Source organism: Protopterus annectens, chromosome 6.part0 (assembly GCF_019279795.1).
Source record: "Protopterus annectens isolate FY-2018-M chromosome 6.part0, PAN1.0, whole genome shotgun sequence".
Lineage (NCBI taxonomy): Eukaryota > Metazoa > Chordata > Ceratodontiformes > Protopteridae > Protopterus > Protopterus annectens.
The window spans coordinates 1,123,681,995-1,123,701,726 of NC_056737.1; the positions used below are offsets into that span (position 1 = coordinate 1,123,681,995).

Here is a 19,732-nt window from a genome sequence, read left to right on the forward strand (position 1 = left end):
ACAATGTGATGACAAGGGATGAAATTTAGTGCTGCTGTACCATCATTTTTACTTCCATACTGTGCAGTAATGTACATCCAACATGACCACATAACCTACATGCAGGAGTCTGAATAATGTTAAAGGTGTCAGATATTTGAAAGCATATATGTAGCTATAGTACCCTTGGAAGACAGTACTTCATAACAACAGTTGCATCTCCAAGTGCTTATAATCTTTTGTACTAAAATAGGTATATAAGGAAAATTGGAGTTTGTATTTACACAAATGTGCCATACCTTTGTATTGTAAATATAATTACAGTTGAATTGTAGCTGAGAGTTTGGACATTCTATAAGGCATTACATGAAGATCAGTAGTCATGGAAGTGAAACTAGTCTTATGAGTCTGCCCGTCTTTATTTTATACATGTTTTCTTTGTTGTCCTAGGAATGCCAGGAGTGTCAGTTTTAGATGGATCAAGCTGTGGAATGATCACTTCATCTGGTAAATGGCTCAGCTACAGCTGTGATGCCAGGTTTCCATACATCTGTAAAAAGCTGCAGAGTGACTTACAGACTGAGTTGTCATCAGGTATTCCATATTCATATCTTTTAGAATTTTATTTTGGATTAACTCTGTTTTTGCTTGGATGAAGATTACAAATGAATCCAAAATGTGGTACAGTCCTGTTTTTAAAATTCCAGTTAGGTTATTGTATACTTGCCAGAGCTCAATGAAGCTGAAACTGAGTCCCAAGTTGCTCTGTACAACAGCTTTAGTGAAGCCAGTCCTGGCTCTAGAAAAACATCCAGTTTGTAATGTTTGATAAAAGTAAGAACAATGGACCATTTTGCTTTTCCTCCCTGGTTATATTCTCAGAAATTCTGAGAATTTCTCTCTCACAGTGACTGTCTTTAAGATCTTTATATAGAATGTTGACTCAGTACTGTCAGTGCTTAGTGAATTCAAGATATGCTTATTAAAACTTCACTGCTTTGTCGTTGTGACGCCCGTGCCCTGGCCCAGCAATCAAGGAGCCTCAGTCCTCACCACTAACACCAGAGAGAATGTCTCATATATGAGGAAAGGATAACAAATACACACAGTAAAGTGCAATTTCCCTTAAGAGCACACAGAGATCACAGTCAGTCCAGGGCTGGTCGTTACCTTGCTCTCTAGGTCCCCAATAAGACTCCCCACTGGCACAGCTATAGGGTCCAGATCTCATCCAGCTTGGCACGCTAAAATCTCCAGCACCCTCTCTGTCCAACCAGTGCTTCATGTCCCTGCCCAGGTAGCTGGCACACACACACTTTGAGATAAGAGTTTATACAACCACACAGACACTTCTGGGGAAGGCTGGCACAGGATGTTCTTCGTCTTCCCTTGCTGCAGTCCTGACAATTGGGTATAGTCCGCGTCCCAGTCGGCCCGAATACCAGAGCGGTCATGGAGACTGACGCCAGTTCAGTCTTTTTTTGCCGCATGGTCCGATGGGTTCTCCAGCTGTGCCCCTTTTACCCAGATTATACGGTAGAAATCCTTGCCACCACCAAGCTAATATTTACCAGCTACTCAAAGGCTCTTAAAAGGGTGTCGAATTATTACTGTGCAATATCATTATCCAGTTGGTAGTATGACTAAACAGTCAAGGCTTATTAGAGTGACTTGGTACATGATCCTTGTATACATGCAATGTACTCTTAGAGCTTAACTTATCTCTACACAAAACAGCCACAGTTGAAAGGTTTTAAATTATTTAATAATAAATAATAAAAACACAAGACAATACTTCTTAGTATACAGTGCTAGTCAAGAGTTCAGAGATCACAGAGAAATGCTTAAAATAATTCAGTAGTACAGTTCTGACATCACAGAAAAACACTTAGTCTAATCTTTCTAGTTTCTAGCTATTTCTAAAAGAAAACACAAGTCTAAGATAACTTACATATGAACAAGACAGTGCTGTGAGTTGGATGGTCAAGACAAAAAATGCTTAATAATCTCTGGTTCTCTCTGTTTAAATTGAAATTGCAGTTCTGATAAACATTACATAATTCTTCACCCTTCCTGGGGTTCCCAGGCCAACAGAAACTGCATCTACATTCTTTTACACCTAGGCATAAACCAGAACAATAAAAATACATTTGCATGTTTAAATCTAGCAATCTACCTCTTGGTTAAAGCAGTATAAAGAATGTACTAGCCCAGATGGAATGACTCCGAATATTTAACTTCAAAGGACAGACATGAAGTAATTTTAACTTCAAAGGACAGACATGAAATACTTGTCTTAGCTTTATTAACAGCAGAGGGCAATGTTATTACATTTTTTTGAAGTTCAACATTTCACAGCATATTCTTTCATTTAAGAAAAGAAGCCTGTATTTCAACATTTATATTTACAAATGACAGAATTATCTATAAAATTCTATCTGGCTAGGCTGGCAGCCTTCACATTTCCACCCCCCCCCCAGTTTTTCAAGTGACCCTTGAGAAACGCTGCTTGAGAGGGTCAGGTCTGAGTATACCTACCCCATTCCCTGTCTTGAGAGCCCATCTGTATTGGCATTGCTAACCCCACTGCGGTGCTGCTCTGACATATCATATGCTTGAAACCCCAGGCTCCATCTTAGCAACTTGGCATTTTGCTGGCTAGCTCTGTTTAACCATATTAGGGGGTGTGATCTATCATAACAGTGAATGTCCTTCCATACAGATAAGGCTGAAGTTTCTGCAGTGCCCACCCTATAGCTAGACATTCCTTTTCTACAGCTGCATAGCATTGAGCCTATGACTGAGATAAACCACTGGGTGCTCTTCTCCCTCTGAAGAAATCTGGCTAAGTACAGCCCCCACCCCATGGTTTGAAGCATCCACCCTTTACAACAGATTATTTGCTGTAATCTGGACTGGCTAACACAGGGGGGTCCCTCACAAAGCTTCTTTAAGCTTCTGGAATGCCTGCTCACATTCTGGGGTCCACACTACGTTATCTGGCCTGTTCTTCCTTATCAGGTCTGTGAGGGGAGCAGCTATGGTATTATAACTGGGGACAAACTCTCTGTAGTACCCTGCTGTCCCTAAAAATGCTCTCACCTGCTTTTTAGTAACAGGTATAGGCCATGCCTGAATGGCTTCCACTTTGGCAAGTTCTGGCCTTATCCTACCACTCCCCAATCTATGTCCTAGGTAGGAGACCTCCGCCATACCCACCTGACATTTGCTCGGCTTAATGGTCAACCCTACACTCTGTAGTCTGCCCAGCACCTCCCTGACAAGCTGAAGGTGCTCTGGCCTGGAATGGCTGTAGATGGCAATATCATCTCGGTAAGCAAGGGCAAACCCTCCTGCTAGGATACGATCTACCAGCCTCTGGAAAGTCACTGGGGCACTCTTCATCCCAACGGGCATCTTTGTGAACTCATACAAGCCAAAAGAATTCACAAAGGCTGACTTCTCTCTAGCACTGGGAGTCAAGGGCACCTGCCAGTAATCCTTGGTAAGATCAATGGTTGTAAGATACTTAGCCCCACCCAGCTGCTCTAGGGCCTCATCTGTCCCATGCATGGGGTAAGCATCTGACTCTGTATGACTATTTAATTTCCTGTAGTCCACACAGTACCTGGTGCTGCCATCCTTCTTGGGCACCAGCACTTCTGGGGAGGCCCAGGGACTGTTGGACTCTTGAATCACCCCTAGTTCCAACATCTCCTGTACCTCCTCCTTCAGAGTCTATTTGACTTTATCGGGCACTCTATAAGGGGCCTGCCTGGTTTCCCAGTGAACATGTCCCCAAATTCCTGCAGCACTGCTCGGATTTCTCGAACCTGGGTAGGAGATAGTTGCTGGGATATTGCTACCCCTTCCACTGAGGTGTCAGCCCGAGCCTCACTGAGGAGATCAGTCCTCAGATCTCCCTCAGACTCCTCCTGCAATCCTCTGCAAATGTTCAGCACAAGGGCCTCCCTATCATGGTAAGGTTTCATCATGTTAACATGGTACAGTTTGTGCCCCTGCCTTCTGCCTAGCAGTTCCACCATGTAGTTAACATCACTTACCTTTCTTCCCACCTTGTAGGGACCCTCCCAAGCTGCTTGTTGTGTCTGACAGGAATGATAACCATTACCTGCTGCCCCACAGCATACTCTCTAGCTCGAGCATTCCTGTCATACCACACCTTTTTCTGTTGTTGGGCTTCTGCCAGGTTTTCCTGGGCCAAGCCCATGAGTTCCCCGAGTCTTGTCCTGAGGTTTAGGACGTATGCTACAACAGACTCCTTGTGAGACTCCCACTCACCTTCCCACTCATCTCAAATTAAGTCTAGAGGTCCCCTCACCCTATGCCCATACAGCAACTCAAAGGGTGAAAAACCTGTGGATTCCTGGGGAACTTCTCTGTAATCAAACAACAGATGGGGCAAATATTTGAGTTTAACGTCTCAACAAGACCATTAGTCTGGGGATGGTAGGGGGTGGTCTTCATGTGCTTCACCCTGCAAGACTTCCACAGACAAGCCAGCAGGTCTGACATGAAATTGGCTCCTCTGTCAGTCAGTATTTCTTTTGGGAAACCTACCCTGCTGAAAATCTCTAACAAAGCATTTGCCACAATCTCTGCCTCAATGGAGGACAAAGCTACTGCCTCAGGGTATCGTGTAGCATAATCCACTACCACTAGGATATACTTTTTCCTGTGGAACTTGGTGTACTCAGATGACCCACAATATCCATAGCTACCCTCTGAAATAACTCCTCAGTCACAGGCAAAAGTATCAAAGGAGCTCTCACTTTGCCTCCTGCCTTGCCTACCTTTTGGCACTGCTCACAGGTCTTGCAGTACCCTGTTACATCTCTGGAAATTCCAGGCCAATAGAAGTTCTGCATAATACACCTCTTTGTACATTTTATGCCCATATAACCTGCAAAGGGAATATCATGGGCTATGGCTAGAAGCGCCAGATGGTAGGCTCTAGGCACTACCAAATGCTGTACTCTCTCACCTTCTAGCCCTCCCTCAGGGGTCCACTGTCTGTATAGTAACCCTTTGTCCCAGTATACAGATTCCCCCTTTCCTTGAGAATCAGGTGCCTCCCTAGCTACCTGCCTCAGGCCTTGCAATGTAGGGTCTGAGAGCTGAGCCTGTGTCAACTCTCTCCTTGTAACCCTTCCTAGCTCCCCTTCCACAGGAAGTCTGGCACCCTCTGACAGTGATGCCTCACTGTCAGCCTGGGTACTACTACTCACCTCTACCTTTGCAGTCACTCTGTCCAAGGGACCATCAATAACCCCAAACAGCTGTGGCTCACCATCAGTCTCACTGCTACAGAGTAGCTCCCTCCCTGAAGTAACCACCTTCACCAGTTTTGGCTGCAAGTATGCAGTCTGTCTGGGTCTCCCCCAGCCAGACCCACATGCTTGTCTACTAGCCTGACTGCGTCTAACTGCATAAGCACATGGTACTGCCTCATCCAAATCCTTCCACCTGGGTACTACTACTCACCTCTACCTTTGCAGTCACTCTGTCCAAGGGACCATCAGTAACCCCAAACAGCTGTGGCAACCCATCAGTCTCACTGCTACAGAGTAGCTCCCTCCCTGAAGTAACCACCTTCACCAGTCTTGGCTGCAAGTATGCAGTCTGTCTGGGTCTCCCCCAGGCTACCAGACCCACATGCTTGTCTACTAGGCTGACTGCGTCTAACTGCATAAGCACATGGTACTGCCTCATCCAAATCCTTCCGCCTGGGTACTACTACTCACTACTACCTTTGCAGTCACTCTGTCCAAGGGACCATCAGTAACCCCAAACAGCTGTGGCTCACCCATCAGTCTCAGTGCTACAGAGTAGCTCCCTCCCTGAAGTAACCACCTTCACCAGTCTTGGCTGCAAGTATGCAGTCTGTCTGGGTCTCCCCCAGCCAGACCCACATGCTTGTCTACTAGCCTGACTGCGTCTAACTGCATAAGCACATGGTACTGCCTCATCCAAATCCTTCCACCTGGGTACTACTACTCACCTCTACCTTTGCAGTCACTCTGTCCAAGGGACCATCAGTAACCCCAAACAGCTGTGGCAACCCATCAGTCTCACTGCTACAGAGTAGCTCCCTCCCTGAAGTAACCACCTTCACCAGTCTTGGCTGCAAGTATGCAGTCTGTCTGGGTCTCCCCCAGGCTACCAGACCCACATGCTTGTCTACTAGGCTGACTGCGTCTAACTGCATAAGCACATGGTACTGCCTCATCCAAATCCTTCCGCCTGGGTACTACTACTCACTACTACCTTTGCAGTCACTCTGTCCAAGGGACCATCAGTAACCCCAAACAGCTGTGGCTCACCCATCAGTCTCACTGCTACAGAGTAGCTCCCTCCCTGAAGTAACCACCTTCACCAGTCTTGGCTGCAAGTATGCAGTCTGTCTGGGTCTCCCCCAGGCTACCAGACCCACATGCTTGTGTACTAGCCTGACTGCGTCTAACTGCATAAGCACATGGTACTGCCTCATCCAAATCCTTCTACCTGGGTACTACTACTCACCTCTACCTTTGCAGTCACTCTGTCCAAGGGACCATCAATAACCCCAAACAGCTGTGGCTCACCATCAGTCTCACTGCTACAGAGTAGCTCCCTCCCTGAAGTAACCACCTTCACCAGTTTTGGCTGCAAGTATGCAGTCTGTCTGGGTCTCCCCCAGGCTACCAGACCCACAAGCTTGTCTCCTAGCCTGACTGCGTCTAACTGCATAAGCACATGGTACTGCCTCATCCAAATCCTTCCCTCTCAGGACATCTGCAGGATGGTAGTTTAGTACTTCTGTTGTCTCAAGACAGCCTACTCTTGGCATTTTGTCTTTCCCACTTACTGGCTCCCTCACCTTTTGTACCCCACCTTGCCTCTGTGGACACCTGTATGCCACATGGCCCCACTGGTTGCATTCAAAACATTTAACCTTAGCTCCTGGATGTGTACCTGGCCTAGCGGCTTCCCCTGCTACTGGCAGATTCTGTTGAGGCAATCTGTGCTGCCCACCATGGGTTCCTTTAGACACATGCGCAGTACTGGAGGTCCCCTTCCTGTGCAGGGCTGCCCTGCTTGCCAGGTATAGGTCCCCCTTCTTCCCCAACTCATCTGAAGTAGCACATTGTCTATCAGCTAAACAGATCCTCATGTCCTCAGGCAAAGTGCTAAGGGCTTGTTCCCTCACCAAAAGGTCTGCCAGCCCTTCAAAAGTGGTGACCTGACATCCATTCAACCACGTATGTAAATAAGTGCTCAATTCAGCAACATATTCACACACACTTTCATCTGCCTTGCATCTATGCTCACGAAACCGTTTCCTATACGGTTCAGGTATTAGCTTAAAAAAACTCTTATCAACAATTTTTTACAGAAGTATAATCAAAACATACAACGTCAGACATTTTAGACAGTACAGTTACAGCTTTACTGTGGAGTAAGGGGGTCAAGAACCGTACCCAGAGCCCTTGGTCAACTTCATACTGTTTACATACCCTCTCAAACATATGAATGAAACTGTCAAAATTATCCCCCTCTTTAAACTGCGGAAAAAATTTACTGACTTTTGTGCTTCTCGGGTCCAGTAACTCCCTTCCCCATTACCTCCATGACTCTGGCGAAGAGTCAGCATCTCCTTCTCATGCTGCCTCTGCCTTTTTCCTCAGCTTCTAGGCATAGCAGTTTCTCATTCTCCTCACTCTCTAGATGCCTCAGTATCTCAGCTGCTTCTAATTCCACATGCCTGGCCTCCAAATCAAGTATCTTTAGCTCCAGCTGGATTTCTAAGTCCACTGCAGAAGGGTTGAGCTGTCCATTCTCCGAGGGTATTACATCTCCACTGCCAGTCTGATTGTCCTCTTGGTTTCTGTGTTCTGATGCAGCTGTAACCAAAGCTGCAGTCAGGTCTGCCTTAGTCAGGTTTCCATGCACGAATCCCCTAGCCTGGCACATCTCTGCCAGCTGGCTCCTTTTCAGCTTTCCATACTCCTCTGCTGACATGCTGCTTGCTCACCCTGACTAACTAAGCTAACAAAAGAAATAAAAATTGTGATCTGAATGAGTATTCACTGCGTGGCTGTTTGAGTACAAAAACACCTTCAAAGCTCACTGTATACAAGCTATAGGATTCACTCTACCCACACCACTACAAGCCAATTAGTATTTGCCAAATAATTAATATATGATGTGGATATCCCATCACTGCCACCACAAACATGACACCCATGCCCTGGCCCAGGAATTAAGGAGCCTCAGTCCTCACCACTAACACCAGAGAGGACGTCCCATGTATGAGGAAATGATAACAAATACACACAGTAAAGTGCAATTTCCCTTAAGGGCACACAATGATCACAGTCAGTCCGGGGCTGGTCGCTCCCTTGTTCTCCAAGTTCCCAGTAAGACTCCCCACTAGCACAGCTATAAGGTCCAGATTTCAACTACTCAAAGGCCCTTAAAATGGTGTCCAATTATTACTGTGCAGTAGTATTATCCAATTGGTAGTATGACTAAACAGTCAAGGCTTATTAGAGTGACTTGGTACAGGATCCTTATGTACATGCAGTGTACTCTTAGAGCTTAACTTATCTCTACACAAAACAGCCACAGTTGAAAGGTTTTAAAATATTTAATAATAATAAAAACACAAGACAATACTTCTTACTACATGGTGCTTGTCAAGAGTTCAGAGATCACAGAGAAATGCTTAAAATAATTCAGTAGTACAGATCTGACATTACAGAAAAACACTTATTCTAATCTTTCTAGTTTCTAGCTATATCTAAAAGAAACACAAGTCTAAGATAACTTACATATGAGCAAGACACTGCTTTGAGCTGGATGGTCAAGACAAAAATTGCTTAATAATCTCTGGTTCTCTCTGTTTAAATTGAAATTGCAGTTCTGATAAACATTACATCATTCTTCACCATTCATGGGGTTCCCAGGCCAACAGAAACTGCATCTACATTATTTTACACCTAGACAGAAACCAGAGCAATAAAAATACATTTGCATGTTTAAATCTAGCAATCTAACTCTTTGTTTAAACAATAGAAAGAATGTGCTAGCCCAGACGGAATGACTCCGAATCTTTAACTTCAAAGGACAGACGTGAAGTAGTTTTAACTTCAAAGGACAGACATGAAATGCTTGTCTTAGCTTTCTTTACAGCAGAGGGCAATGTTGTTACATTTTTTTTGAAGTTCAGCATTTCACAGCATATTCTTTCATTTAAGAAAACAAGCCTGTGTTTCAACATTTATATTTACAAATGACAAAATTATCTATAATTCTATCTGGCTAGGCTGGCAGCCTTCACAGTCATTGTCTATGTCCAGGACTGTTCCCATCCTTTTTAAAGACATTTACTCAAAGATATCTAGATTGGAACTAGTACTGTTTCAGTAGCACACTTAATGTGGTCTGTCTTTACTGAAATTTGCAATATCTTTGTGGAATGCACTACTTTCCATCTCCAAGCCTGAAAATCCTACTACCAGAGTCACAAGTTTTTAGCATTTTTTGCTTTTCACACTGATGGAATTTACTGGTACAGCTGTTTTCACCAGTGTGCATGCAGTATCAGTTACATGTTATCCACAAGATTCTAGTACAGTGTGGTTTTTAGCACTATGTTTATCTCACATATGGTATAGAGTTTGATTCTCACCTTTGAATGGGAAATTGGCCCACAAGGGCATTTAGCCTAGAACTTACCTTTGAACCTATGAAAGCATTTCTTGTTTAGGTTTGGGGTTTGGCTTAATGGTTAAGATGTCTACCTCACTGACACAAGGTATGGAGTTTGGTTCTCATGTAGAGGAACTTGGCTAGGCTTTAAAAGGCCCTCTTGGGTTGTTAGCCTAGTAATTATATGTGAATCTATGAATCTACAGAAATGTCTGCGTTTAAAGCCAGATCTTTGGCAGATAAAACTATGTTGCAATTCTACTATATCTTAAGACATTTTGCTCGTATTTAACATGCATACCTCTGTTCTATCAGTTTCTAGCCCAGTGATAGTAGCTGTAACATATAGCACATAGGAAACTCCTCGCATATTAGTCTGAGAGATTTGTGCCCAGTAATGCTGGCTTCACTAAGCTGATTTGTCTGTCCAATGTGCTGCTTCATTTCTGATGTCAGCAACATGTCATGTTCTGACTTAATGCCTGATGCAGGGGCTACTCCTCTTCTATGAAAATGTGCTTTAGGGTGACTTCAGTGGGGTAAATGTTAAATAATGCTAATTTGTCTTTTACTTGAGAGCATGCAGTATCTAACATCGTAAAAGCAGTCAGCTGCATCTCAGAATAGTATTATTTTTATGAATCTGATTATATGTTTGCTCAGAATTAGTCGGGTAATCTGTCAGAAAAACTGCACTGTCTCAGATAATCTGATTAAAATTAATGAGGATGCCCCATAAACCTGATCTTTTTCCTGTCTCAAGAACATAATATCAAAGTCTAGTTATTAAAATGGCCATCCATTAATTTGTATTCATATCCTTTGTTGGTCTCCATTGCAGTTTCTCTTGTTCTACCAGTGTCAGGACAACTACAAGGGCATGATTTGTTTTTTCTAGCGCAGTAGTCCCAGTGCAAACCATAATTTCATTATTCCAGCTTTCATAGGCTTGTTTTCATCATACACAGGTAGTGTTCCGTAGTTGGAATCCATCCTAGGTTACCGTTGAAAAGTGTAAGCAAACAATTTTATTTCAAGTCATAGACTTTGTTATTTTGAGCAGTTAGGCTGCACAAGAAACACCACAGAGATATGTAAGCCATACCTCTCAACTCCTTAGCACAAGATATCTGGAAAAAGCAAAAAATAATGGGGGGTGTAAAGGCCTCAAAATAAGGACACATTGTAAATATCGCTCTTGTAAACTTAGAAATTGCTAAAATAAAAGGTTTTGTGTTACCATGTATTTTCTGAAGAATGTGGTCTGAAACTCAAATGTCTGTCATTATTTAGTGAATTTAGTCCTCAGTGACTTGCCAGAAAACCACAAAATCTGAAGTAGTTAACTTCATTTGCTCAGCAACCTGTGGGTATCGGATCCGATTCGGATCCGAGCCGGCAGCTTTCCAAGCTAACAGATCCAAGCTCCTCCCCCTACCCATAATGCCCTGCCATCTCCCTTTAACCCTCAGATCTCGTTGGCCGCGGCTTCCATAAGCTTCACTGAACGAGCTCCGAGCGTAGTACTGTAAGTGTAGTATTTAAATCTTGAATTCCTGTCAAAAATTTCTGTAACTTGTGTGTGTGAACTTCCCCTTATCTTTCTAGTCTTTTTTGGGTAGTTCTTTTAACCTTTGGTTAAGTTAGATTTATTCCCCTCCCCCCTCTGCGTGTGTGAAGGTGTGTGCTTGTGGGCCTACTTTTCCTTTTCTTCTTTTACAATGACTGAAGGCCCTAAAGCCATTTTCTCTAAATGTACCGAGTGTGGCCATAAGCTGTCCCCAGCGGATGGCCACACTCGGTGTGTTCTGTGCCTGGGGGTTGATCACCTCTCCTCGGGCTGCACTATTTGTGCAGCCTTCAACCCCAGGGCTTTGAAAGATAGGAGGTTAAAGCTTATTCTGGCGGGCCTTTTGCCCCCGGACTCTGCTTCGTCCTCCTCGGTAGTGCCATCCGCGGCTGCAGCTGCCCCCCTGCCGCTCCTGATCCCCTAACCGGGAGTCACCCTCCCTCACTAGCCCAGGAGGAAAGGGACGGCAGAAAAAAGGATAGAAGGGATAGGGAGAGAGAGAACGAAAGGCATCGCAGTCATAAGAGGCGGTTCGACTCGACCCCTTCGGCACCGCCGTCTAAACAGCTTGCCTCTCCCTTTAAGGTCTCTGGGCCTTCCCCCTCCTGACTCCGTTCTCCACGGTTCTCCCCGGAGCCGGAGGAGGAGACCCGGTCACCCTCGAGGTCATCCAGGCGGCCTTCCTGGCCGGCTTTGGTGGCCTCATCTAGATCCACCAGAAGTTTATCGGACGCAGATATGGACCGGATGATGTGTCGATTTCTCCAGTCCCAGATGCAGATGGGAGTGCTCTTGCCCCCCACCTTTTTTCACCCCCATTGCTCCTTCTCCGACCCGCTTTCAGGATTCGGAGCTGTCGCATCCGACTAGCTTCGGAGCCGGGGTAGGGTCAGCGCTGACAGTGTTATCTACTTCGGTGCCAACTGTACCCTCGAGTCTGTCAGATCCGAGCTCTCAGGGCCGTGAGCTGAACGTCGGATCCGGAGGGGTCAGCGGGCGTTCGGCTCCATTAAGGTCGGGGCACACTACCCTTTTGTATCTGGTCAGATCACCTTCGGCACCGATCTGCACGTCGGATCCAAGGGGAATGCTTTTGGATCCAAGGAAAAGCAGTTCCCCCTCGGCATTTGACGTCGTGGAGAGGGTCCTTTCAAGGGATTCGAGGCCCCAGGCTCTTGCTTTGGATCCACCTGCCATTCCCACTCAGACGAGCCTTTCCTCCATCATTCGGCCCCAGGGACAGCCTGCGCCTACGTCCCAGATTATCCCCGAAGAGGAACAGGACATTGTTGGTGAGGCCTCTTCGGACAACCCCCCCGAGGAGGTCCCTCGCAAACGGAAGTGCAAGAGGAGGCACTTGGACTCACCCGAGTCCTTCATGGAGGACACAGACTTAGAGGAAGGCGAAGGTTCCCCAAGGTCACCCCCCAGAAGATGTCTCCTTCGGAGACATTATGGAAATGTTACGCATTAGAGGGGGGTGGTCTGCCCAAAAAAATTCCTCGGATGAGTCTGTGTTTCTGGAGGCGTTTGACGCAGGCCCATCTATCTCTTGGGTGTCCCTTCCCGCCGACCCCCTGGTAGACCTCATAACTACCAGGGCATGGAAGGAGCCAGACACTGTTGAGCCAATACCCAAGAGACCGGACAGGATTCTCAGCCCTCCCACGGACAGGACAGTTTGGAGCAAGGGTGTCCCAGTGGATGCCATGGTGGTGGCGGCTGCCACTAAAAAGGAATTAGCACAGGAGAGCTCCTTGGTGCATCCTTCAGACAAGGAGTCTCGGATGATGGACTGTTTGGGAAAGCGGATGTTCTCTTCAGCGACCTTCTCTGTAAGGTCACTGAATTATATGGCACATGTGATTCGGCTCCAGCGGGACCTGATTAAAGAGTACGCTGGGTCTCCCCCAGAGTCCATGTCGCCAAGGGCAAGCGGACCTTCTCGGCTCGAATGGCCACTCTCATGTCAATCACCAAAACATCTATGCGGCTTCTCTCCCACGCTACAGAGGGAATGGCTAGAGCTAGCGGAATGGGCATCGTCTTACGTAGACAGGCCTGGCTCCGTCTCTGCGACTTTGCAGAACCCTTCAAGGCGTCCTTCGCAAACGCCCCTTTTGACGGTTCTACTCTCTTCGGCAAAACTCTCCACGATATGCTCCTCCAGAGTGAGAAAGACGGGAAGACGTTGTCTGCCGTTGGGATCCGCTTCTCGGCTCCTCAGAGGTCATACTCCAGGAACCAAAGAGGACAGAAGAAGATGTGGTTCCGGAAAGCTCAACAATCACGTTTCGCTCTGGATCCCTCATCCTTCAGAGGCAGAGGAGGACAGGGTGGATGCCGGCCCAGGGGCAGAGGGGGTCCGAAGAATTTTGGGTCGAGAGAACCTTTTTTGGATCGACTCACGCAGCAGCCCTGAGGGGCTGCCCGACTGCTCCTCTCTGGAAGCAGTCGGGGGGCACTTCTCGGAATACCTAGCGAAATGGGAGTCCATTACGACAGATCGCTGGGTGCTCCGAATCATATCCAGAGGCTATTCAATTCCTTTCCTATCTCACCCTCCCCGATCAACAAAACTCCCTGATGTCCCACCCGATCAGAGGGAAGCAGCAGCATCAGAAATTCGAGGGCTGCTAAGAAAAAGAGCTATCCACCGCGTCCCCCCCGAACAATCTGGATCAGGCTTTTACTCCAGGTTCTTTTTGGTGCCAAAAAAGACGGGGGACTTATGACCCATTCTCGACCTGTCAACACCGAACCTGTCAGTCGCCAAAGAAAAATTCCGGATGGTCATTATTTAATCCATTCTCCCACTTTTGCAGGAGAACGACTGGATGTGCTCGATAGACTTCAAGGATGCGTACTACCACATTCTGATGGATAGACCATCCAGAAGGTTCCTCCGCTTTTGGCTGGGAGCCAGCCATTATCAGTTCAGGGTCCTACCCTTCGGTCTCACCACAGCCCCTAAGGTGTTTACCAAGGTCATGGCAGTTGTAGGGGCCCACCTGAGGCTTCAGGGAATACAGGTCTTTCTGTACCTGGACCACTGGCTCCTATCCGCCCCCACCAGGCATCAACTCTGCTCAGGCAGGGACTACTTCTTACACCTAGCCTGCCACCTAGGGATCACGATAAACCACCAGAAGTCCTCCCTTCAACCTACTCAAATTTTGGAATTCATAGGGGCCAGGATAGACACTACTAAATCCAGAGTCTTTCTGACAGCGGACAGACTTAGCAGTCTAAGCCTTCACATTCTAGACCAATTACAATCGTCAGCTCCCCCAGCGGAACTTATCCTGAGGGCCCTGGGATCCATGACAGCGGCCATCAATCTGTCGCCCTTCGCTCACCTGAAGATGAGGATCCTTCAATGGACATTACAAGTTCAATGGTCCATTCTTCTTCACCCCCTGTCTACACCTATTCCTCTCAGCAGGATTTGCAGGGAGTCGCTTCTTTGGTGGCTCCGCTCCAGAGATCTTCGAGAAGGCCGCCCCTTTGTTATACCCCCTCCTCAAGTCACGGTGACCACGGACGCATCTCTCCTGAGGTGGGGGGGGCATTGAATGGGCAGATCCGTCCAAGGCACGTGGACTTTCACAGAGACCTCACTCCATATCAGTGTCCTGGAGATGAGGGCGGTGCTTCTAGCGTTGCTGGCTCTCCATCCCCTTCTCCCTTCAGGAACTATTGCACTTCAAACAGACAACATGTCGGTAGTCTGGTACATAAACAAACAGGGAGGAACCAGATCCTATCCACTTTACAGGGAGGCAATGAGAGTATGGGAATGGGTGATATCCACCAACCGCTTTCTCATAGCAATGCACATCCCGGGTTCGTCAAACATCTTGGCGGACAGGTTGAGTCAAACAATCCTCTCACCTTACCACTGGTCTCTGAACCCAGCAGTAGTGAAACAAATCTTCCTCCAATGGGGTCGACCTTGCTGTGATCTCTTCGCCTCGCCTTCGAACACAAAGTGCAGCGAGTTCTTCACTCTGATTCCCCCACCAAGGGAAGCCCCCAGAGATGCTCTAGTTCATGCTTGGCCATCCGGTCTTCTGTATGCTTATCCTCCTCTTCCATTGATGAAAAAGTTCTTGCAGAAAGCTCGTCAGTTGGGGAGCAGAGTTATCCTCATAGCCCCATTCTGGCCTCGTCAAACCTAGTTCCCGTACCTGCGGTCTCATCTAGTACATCCTCCCTGGATTGTAGATCGCAATCCGGATCTGATCTATCATGCTTTAGGATTGAAGACCCCCAATCTGGACTACCTCAAACTCTCAGCTTGGTTGATCCTGTTCCCTTAATGGCTAGGACTCCCGGTATATCTTCTTCGGTTAAGGCCATCCTGGTGGCCGCCCATAAACCGTCTACCAGGAAAATCTACAAGAGTAAATGGAAACGTTTCTCTGTCTGGGCGGAGCACAGGAACTTAGACCCCTTCACAGCTCCTATCCCAGCAGTTCTAGACTTTCTTTCGCATACCTTTGATCAAGGAGCTAGTGCTTCTACTATTAAAGTTCAGTTGGCAGCTATTTCCCACTACCACGTTGGAAACAGTTCAGGGCCTCTAGCGTCCTCCAAGATATGCAAAACATTCATGAAAGGAACCTTTTTGTTAAGACCCCCTATTAAAGATCCAGTGCCTCCATGGGATCTTACCCTAGTTCTTCAAGCTCTGACTGGGCCTTCTTTTGAACCCGCAGCTTCAGTCGACTTAAAATATGTATCCTGGAAGACGGCCTTCCTGATTGCCATTACTTCTGCTAGAAGGATATTGGAGCTTCATGCTCTTTGCAGTAAACCTCCCTACATCATCTTTCATAAAGATGGGGTCTCCCTCAGGACTAATCCCTCTTTTTTGCCCAAAGTGGCTTCAGAAGCCAACATCAACCAGTCCATCAATCTACCTGTCTTTTTTCCAAATTTCCAAAACAAAGGAGAATACAGACTTCATTGTCTGGATGTTCACAGACAGTTACGTTTTTACTTAAACAGAACAGCAGATCTTCAAAAATCTGATCACCTTTTTGTTTCCTTTGCAAAATCCTGTCTGGGGAAGCCAGTCACTAAAGTAACCTTAGCTAGATGGGTTTCCCAATGCATTCTCCTAGCTTACAAAAGTTCTGGTCGTCCTGAGCCCCTGAGAGTGCGAGCCCATTCTACACGATCTATGGCCACTTCTGCTGCTTTCTGGTCAAGGGTTTCTTTGGATGACATTTGCTCAGCAGCTACTTAGGCTTCCCCTCATACTTTTATTACACACTATAAATTGGATTTAATATCCAGAGGACGTGCATCGTTTGGCTCAGCAGTGCTCCGGAATATCCTTCCATAAGGGCCTCCCAAGTTGCTGGTAGCAGGGGACTCTTTCCCACAGGTTGCTGAGCAAATGAAGTTAACTACTTCAGATAAAGAAGTTATGTACTCACCATAATGTTCCATCTGAGTAGGTAACTTCATTTGTCTGCAACCGACCCGCCCTCCATCCCCCAGACCCTTAGTTCGTTATCAAAGAATCAGAACATGTCTTCATTCAATTGACATTACTGGAACGTATTGTAACCATTTCTAGGTTATAGAATTTCCTATTGCCTTTTTTTCTGGCAAATTTGATCTGAGGGTTAGAGGGAGATGGCAGAGCATTATGGTTAGGGGGGAGGAGCTTGGAGCTCGGATCTGTTAGCTTGGAAAGCTGCCAGCTCGGATCCGAATCGGATCCTATACCCACAGGTTGCAGACAAATGAAGTTACCTACTCATATGGAACATTATGGTGAGTACATAACTTCTTTTTTTATGAGGATCAGACAAAAAATCTGAGGGAAAAATCTGGACTTTCTGCAAAAATGTGGACAGTAGAAAGGTATAATGCAGGCACAGAAATAGCATTCTAAACTGCTACAGAAGTGCATACTCGTTGCTACAGAGACAGAAAGGGCTAAAAACTGTCACAAAATAAGTGGAAAACTGATGCTGCAATAAAAAAATATCACCAAAAACAAGTACTGCTGCAAAAGTCCCAAACAAATGCTATAACTGCAAGCTTATCAGTTGTGGCACTTTTCCCAAAGAGGATGGAAAGGGATCCTTTGACCTCCCAAAAAGTAGGATGCTAGACCGAGACTCCCGATCTAGATTCTTCTGCAGTGGTGCAGTTTTTAAAAGGGCTCCCACACCACAGGCTAGTGCTGTTCATCCCATGGATTAAAACATCCATGTGAGGGATTGATTTGGGAGGCAAGTTTATATGTCCTCCACATTCTCTTTGAGGGTGGTGAACTGTCTTGAACATGCTGTTTTTTCTTTGAGAACTGTCTGATGAAATAAACAAATCACTGGAAGGTCATCAGGATGGAAATGTTAAATTTACATTATGGTTTCAGGTGGTGACTGTGACATCTGTCGCTAATCTCACAATGCGCTTGACTCATAATTTTGCAGTGGTGAAGGAAAGCACAGCATGTAATCGCATGGGCAGTATGGATTCACTGTCATATCTGTCTGTGTTTTACAGATTTCTCTGAGGATATCAGTGTGACCTTTCTCGGTGCTGTTTTTAACTGGCCATTGCTCTTTGCCCTTGAAGTTAAAGTTAAACTGAAGAAACTGGAAGAGGATAATAACATCCTGTCTGAAATTTGAAAATCCTTAATGTCTGTAGTCCCAAATACATCATAACCCACCTCAAATGTGGTTCTAATATCATCAGTGGACAAAGAATAATAGAAGTTGTGGGAGGGCCCTCCACAGTTGCAGCAATTTTCAAAATGGTCACCAGTCCAGAGGAGGTAAAAGCTGATGGAACTAGAGATATCCTTCATAAAGTAGGCAGCAGTCTAATTCCAGTGGCCTTGTCTGATGGTCACACACTGGAAGCAGTCAGGGGCTAACTGTCCTCTACATGGCTGCAATCACATTAGACAAATGGATTAGGGCAATAATGTTTTGAAGTTATATGATTCCTTTACACAGCTCTCCTTATCCCCACTGTCTCCCCTTCTCAGAAGTCCAACCCTGTAAAGTGTGTGCACTAAAAAATGTTAAATCTGTTACAGAGGTGAGCAATATAAGGAGCCCCACCAGACCAAAAAGGATCCAGTTTTTACTCCAGGTTCTTTTTAATTCCAACAGAAGGAAGAAACTGTTGCATAAGAGAGTAAAATCCCATGAGTGGAGGAGCTCCCTGGTCAGCCTCAGTAAGAAGCTGAGATCCCTTATAAGATCCTCCAAAGCTAGCTACGAAAACAAAATCACCACTAATTCTAAGGACAACCACAAAGCATTCTATAGCTATGTCAAGAATCTCAATGGCAACACCCAGATCTGCTCTGAGTTACAGCACAAAGGCACGAAAATTACAGAACCAACTGATATTGCCAACATCCTGGCAGATAGGTTCAGTGCTAACTTTACCCCCCCACCCACTAAAGGGCCCATATCTGTACAGAAAGAATGCAGAGTCCCTGTAATCACAACTACGCAGGTAAAAGCGGCACTCTCTAAAGCCAAAAACACAGCATCGTTGGGACCGGACAATATCACAGGCTGCGTTTTACATGAACTTCAGAACGAACTGGCTCCCCACTTAAGCACCATGTTCAGTAATAGTCTTGCATCAGGCTTTGTGCCCACTGAATGGCGCACAGCAACAGTTGTCCCACTCCACAAAGGGGGAGCCACCACTGATCTCGGGAACTATCGACCTATTAGCCTGACGAGCCTGGTCTGCAAGGCCATGGAATGTATCATCATGGAACTCATAAACAAAGACATTGGTAACCTCCAAACTTTGGATCCCACCCAGTTAGGGTTTGTGAAAGGCAGATCATGCCTCCTGAACCTGATCGACGACTTTGAAGCAGTCACCAAAGCCGTAGATGAGGGTAAGGTTGTTCACACAGCCTATCTTGACCTCGCCAAGGCTTTTGACACCATCCCCCATTCTGGAATTATAGCTAAACTCACTAAACTAGATATAAATCCCTACGTCACAAGATGGGTTGCCAACTGGCTCACTGACAGAACCCACACTGTAAAAGTTGTAGACTCCAAATCTGACCTCAAAGCAGTGACAAGTGGAGTACCACAGGGTTCCATCCTGGGACCTCTCCTGTTTGGTATCTACTTCTCTGAAGTACAGGCTAACACAGATGCCTTCTGGCTAATGAAGTTCGCAGATGACTGCAAACTAGGAGTCATAGTCAAGTCCCCAAATGATGTGGACATCCTACAGAAGGGCCTCGCTGAGACAGATGCCTGGTGTCAGAGCCACGGCCTCAAGCTCAGTGCCAAAAAGTGCAGTGACATCCCCTTTGGTAAAAACTCTGTACCCATGAACTTCCACATAGGCAGCAATCTACTTAACACCGAATGTGTGATAATAGACCTTGGGACCCAGGTGGACAGTAGTCTCTCCTTTGATAGTCACATTGCCACAGTAGTCAGGAAGTCC

The 19,732-nt window shown here is 46.2% G+C and overlaps 1 protein-coding gene across 1 annotated transcript in view; it reads left to right on the top strand.

Moving 5' to 3' along the window:
- LY75 (lymphocyte antigen 75) overlaps positions 1-19,732 on the top strand; it is a 3,856,564-nt gene that overhangs the window by 614,895 nt on the left and 3,221,937 nt on the right. Inside the window, exon 6 of the mRNA XM_044074746.1 lies at positions 430-573. Coding sequence (XP_043930681.1) covers positions 430-573 — 144 coding nt within the window. The remainder of the gene's footprint in view (positions 1-429; positions 574-19,732) is intronic.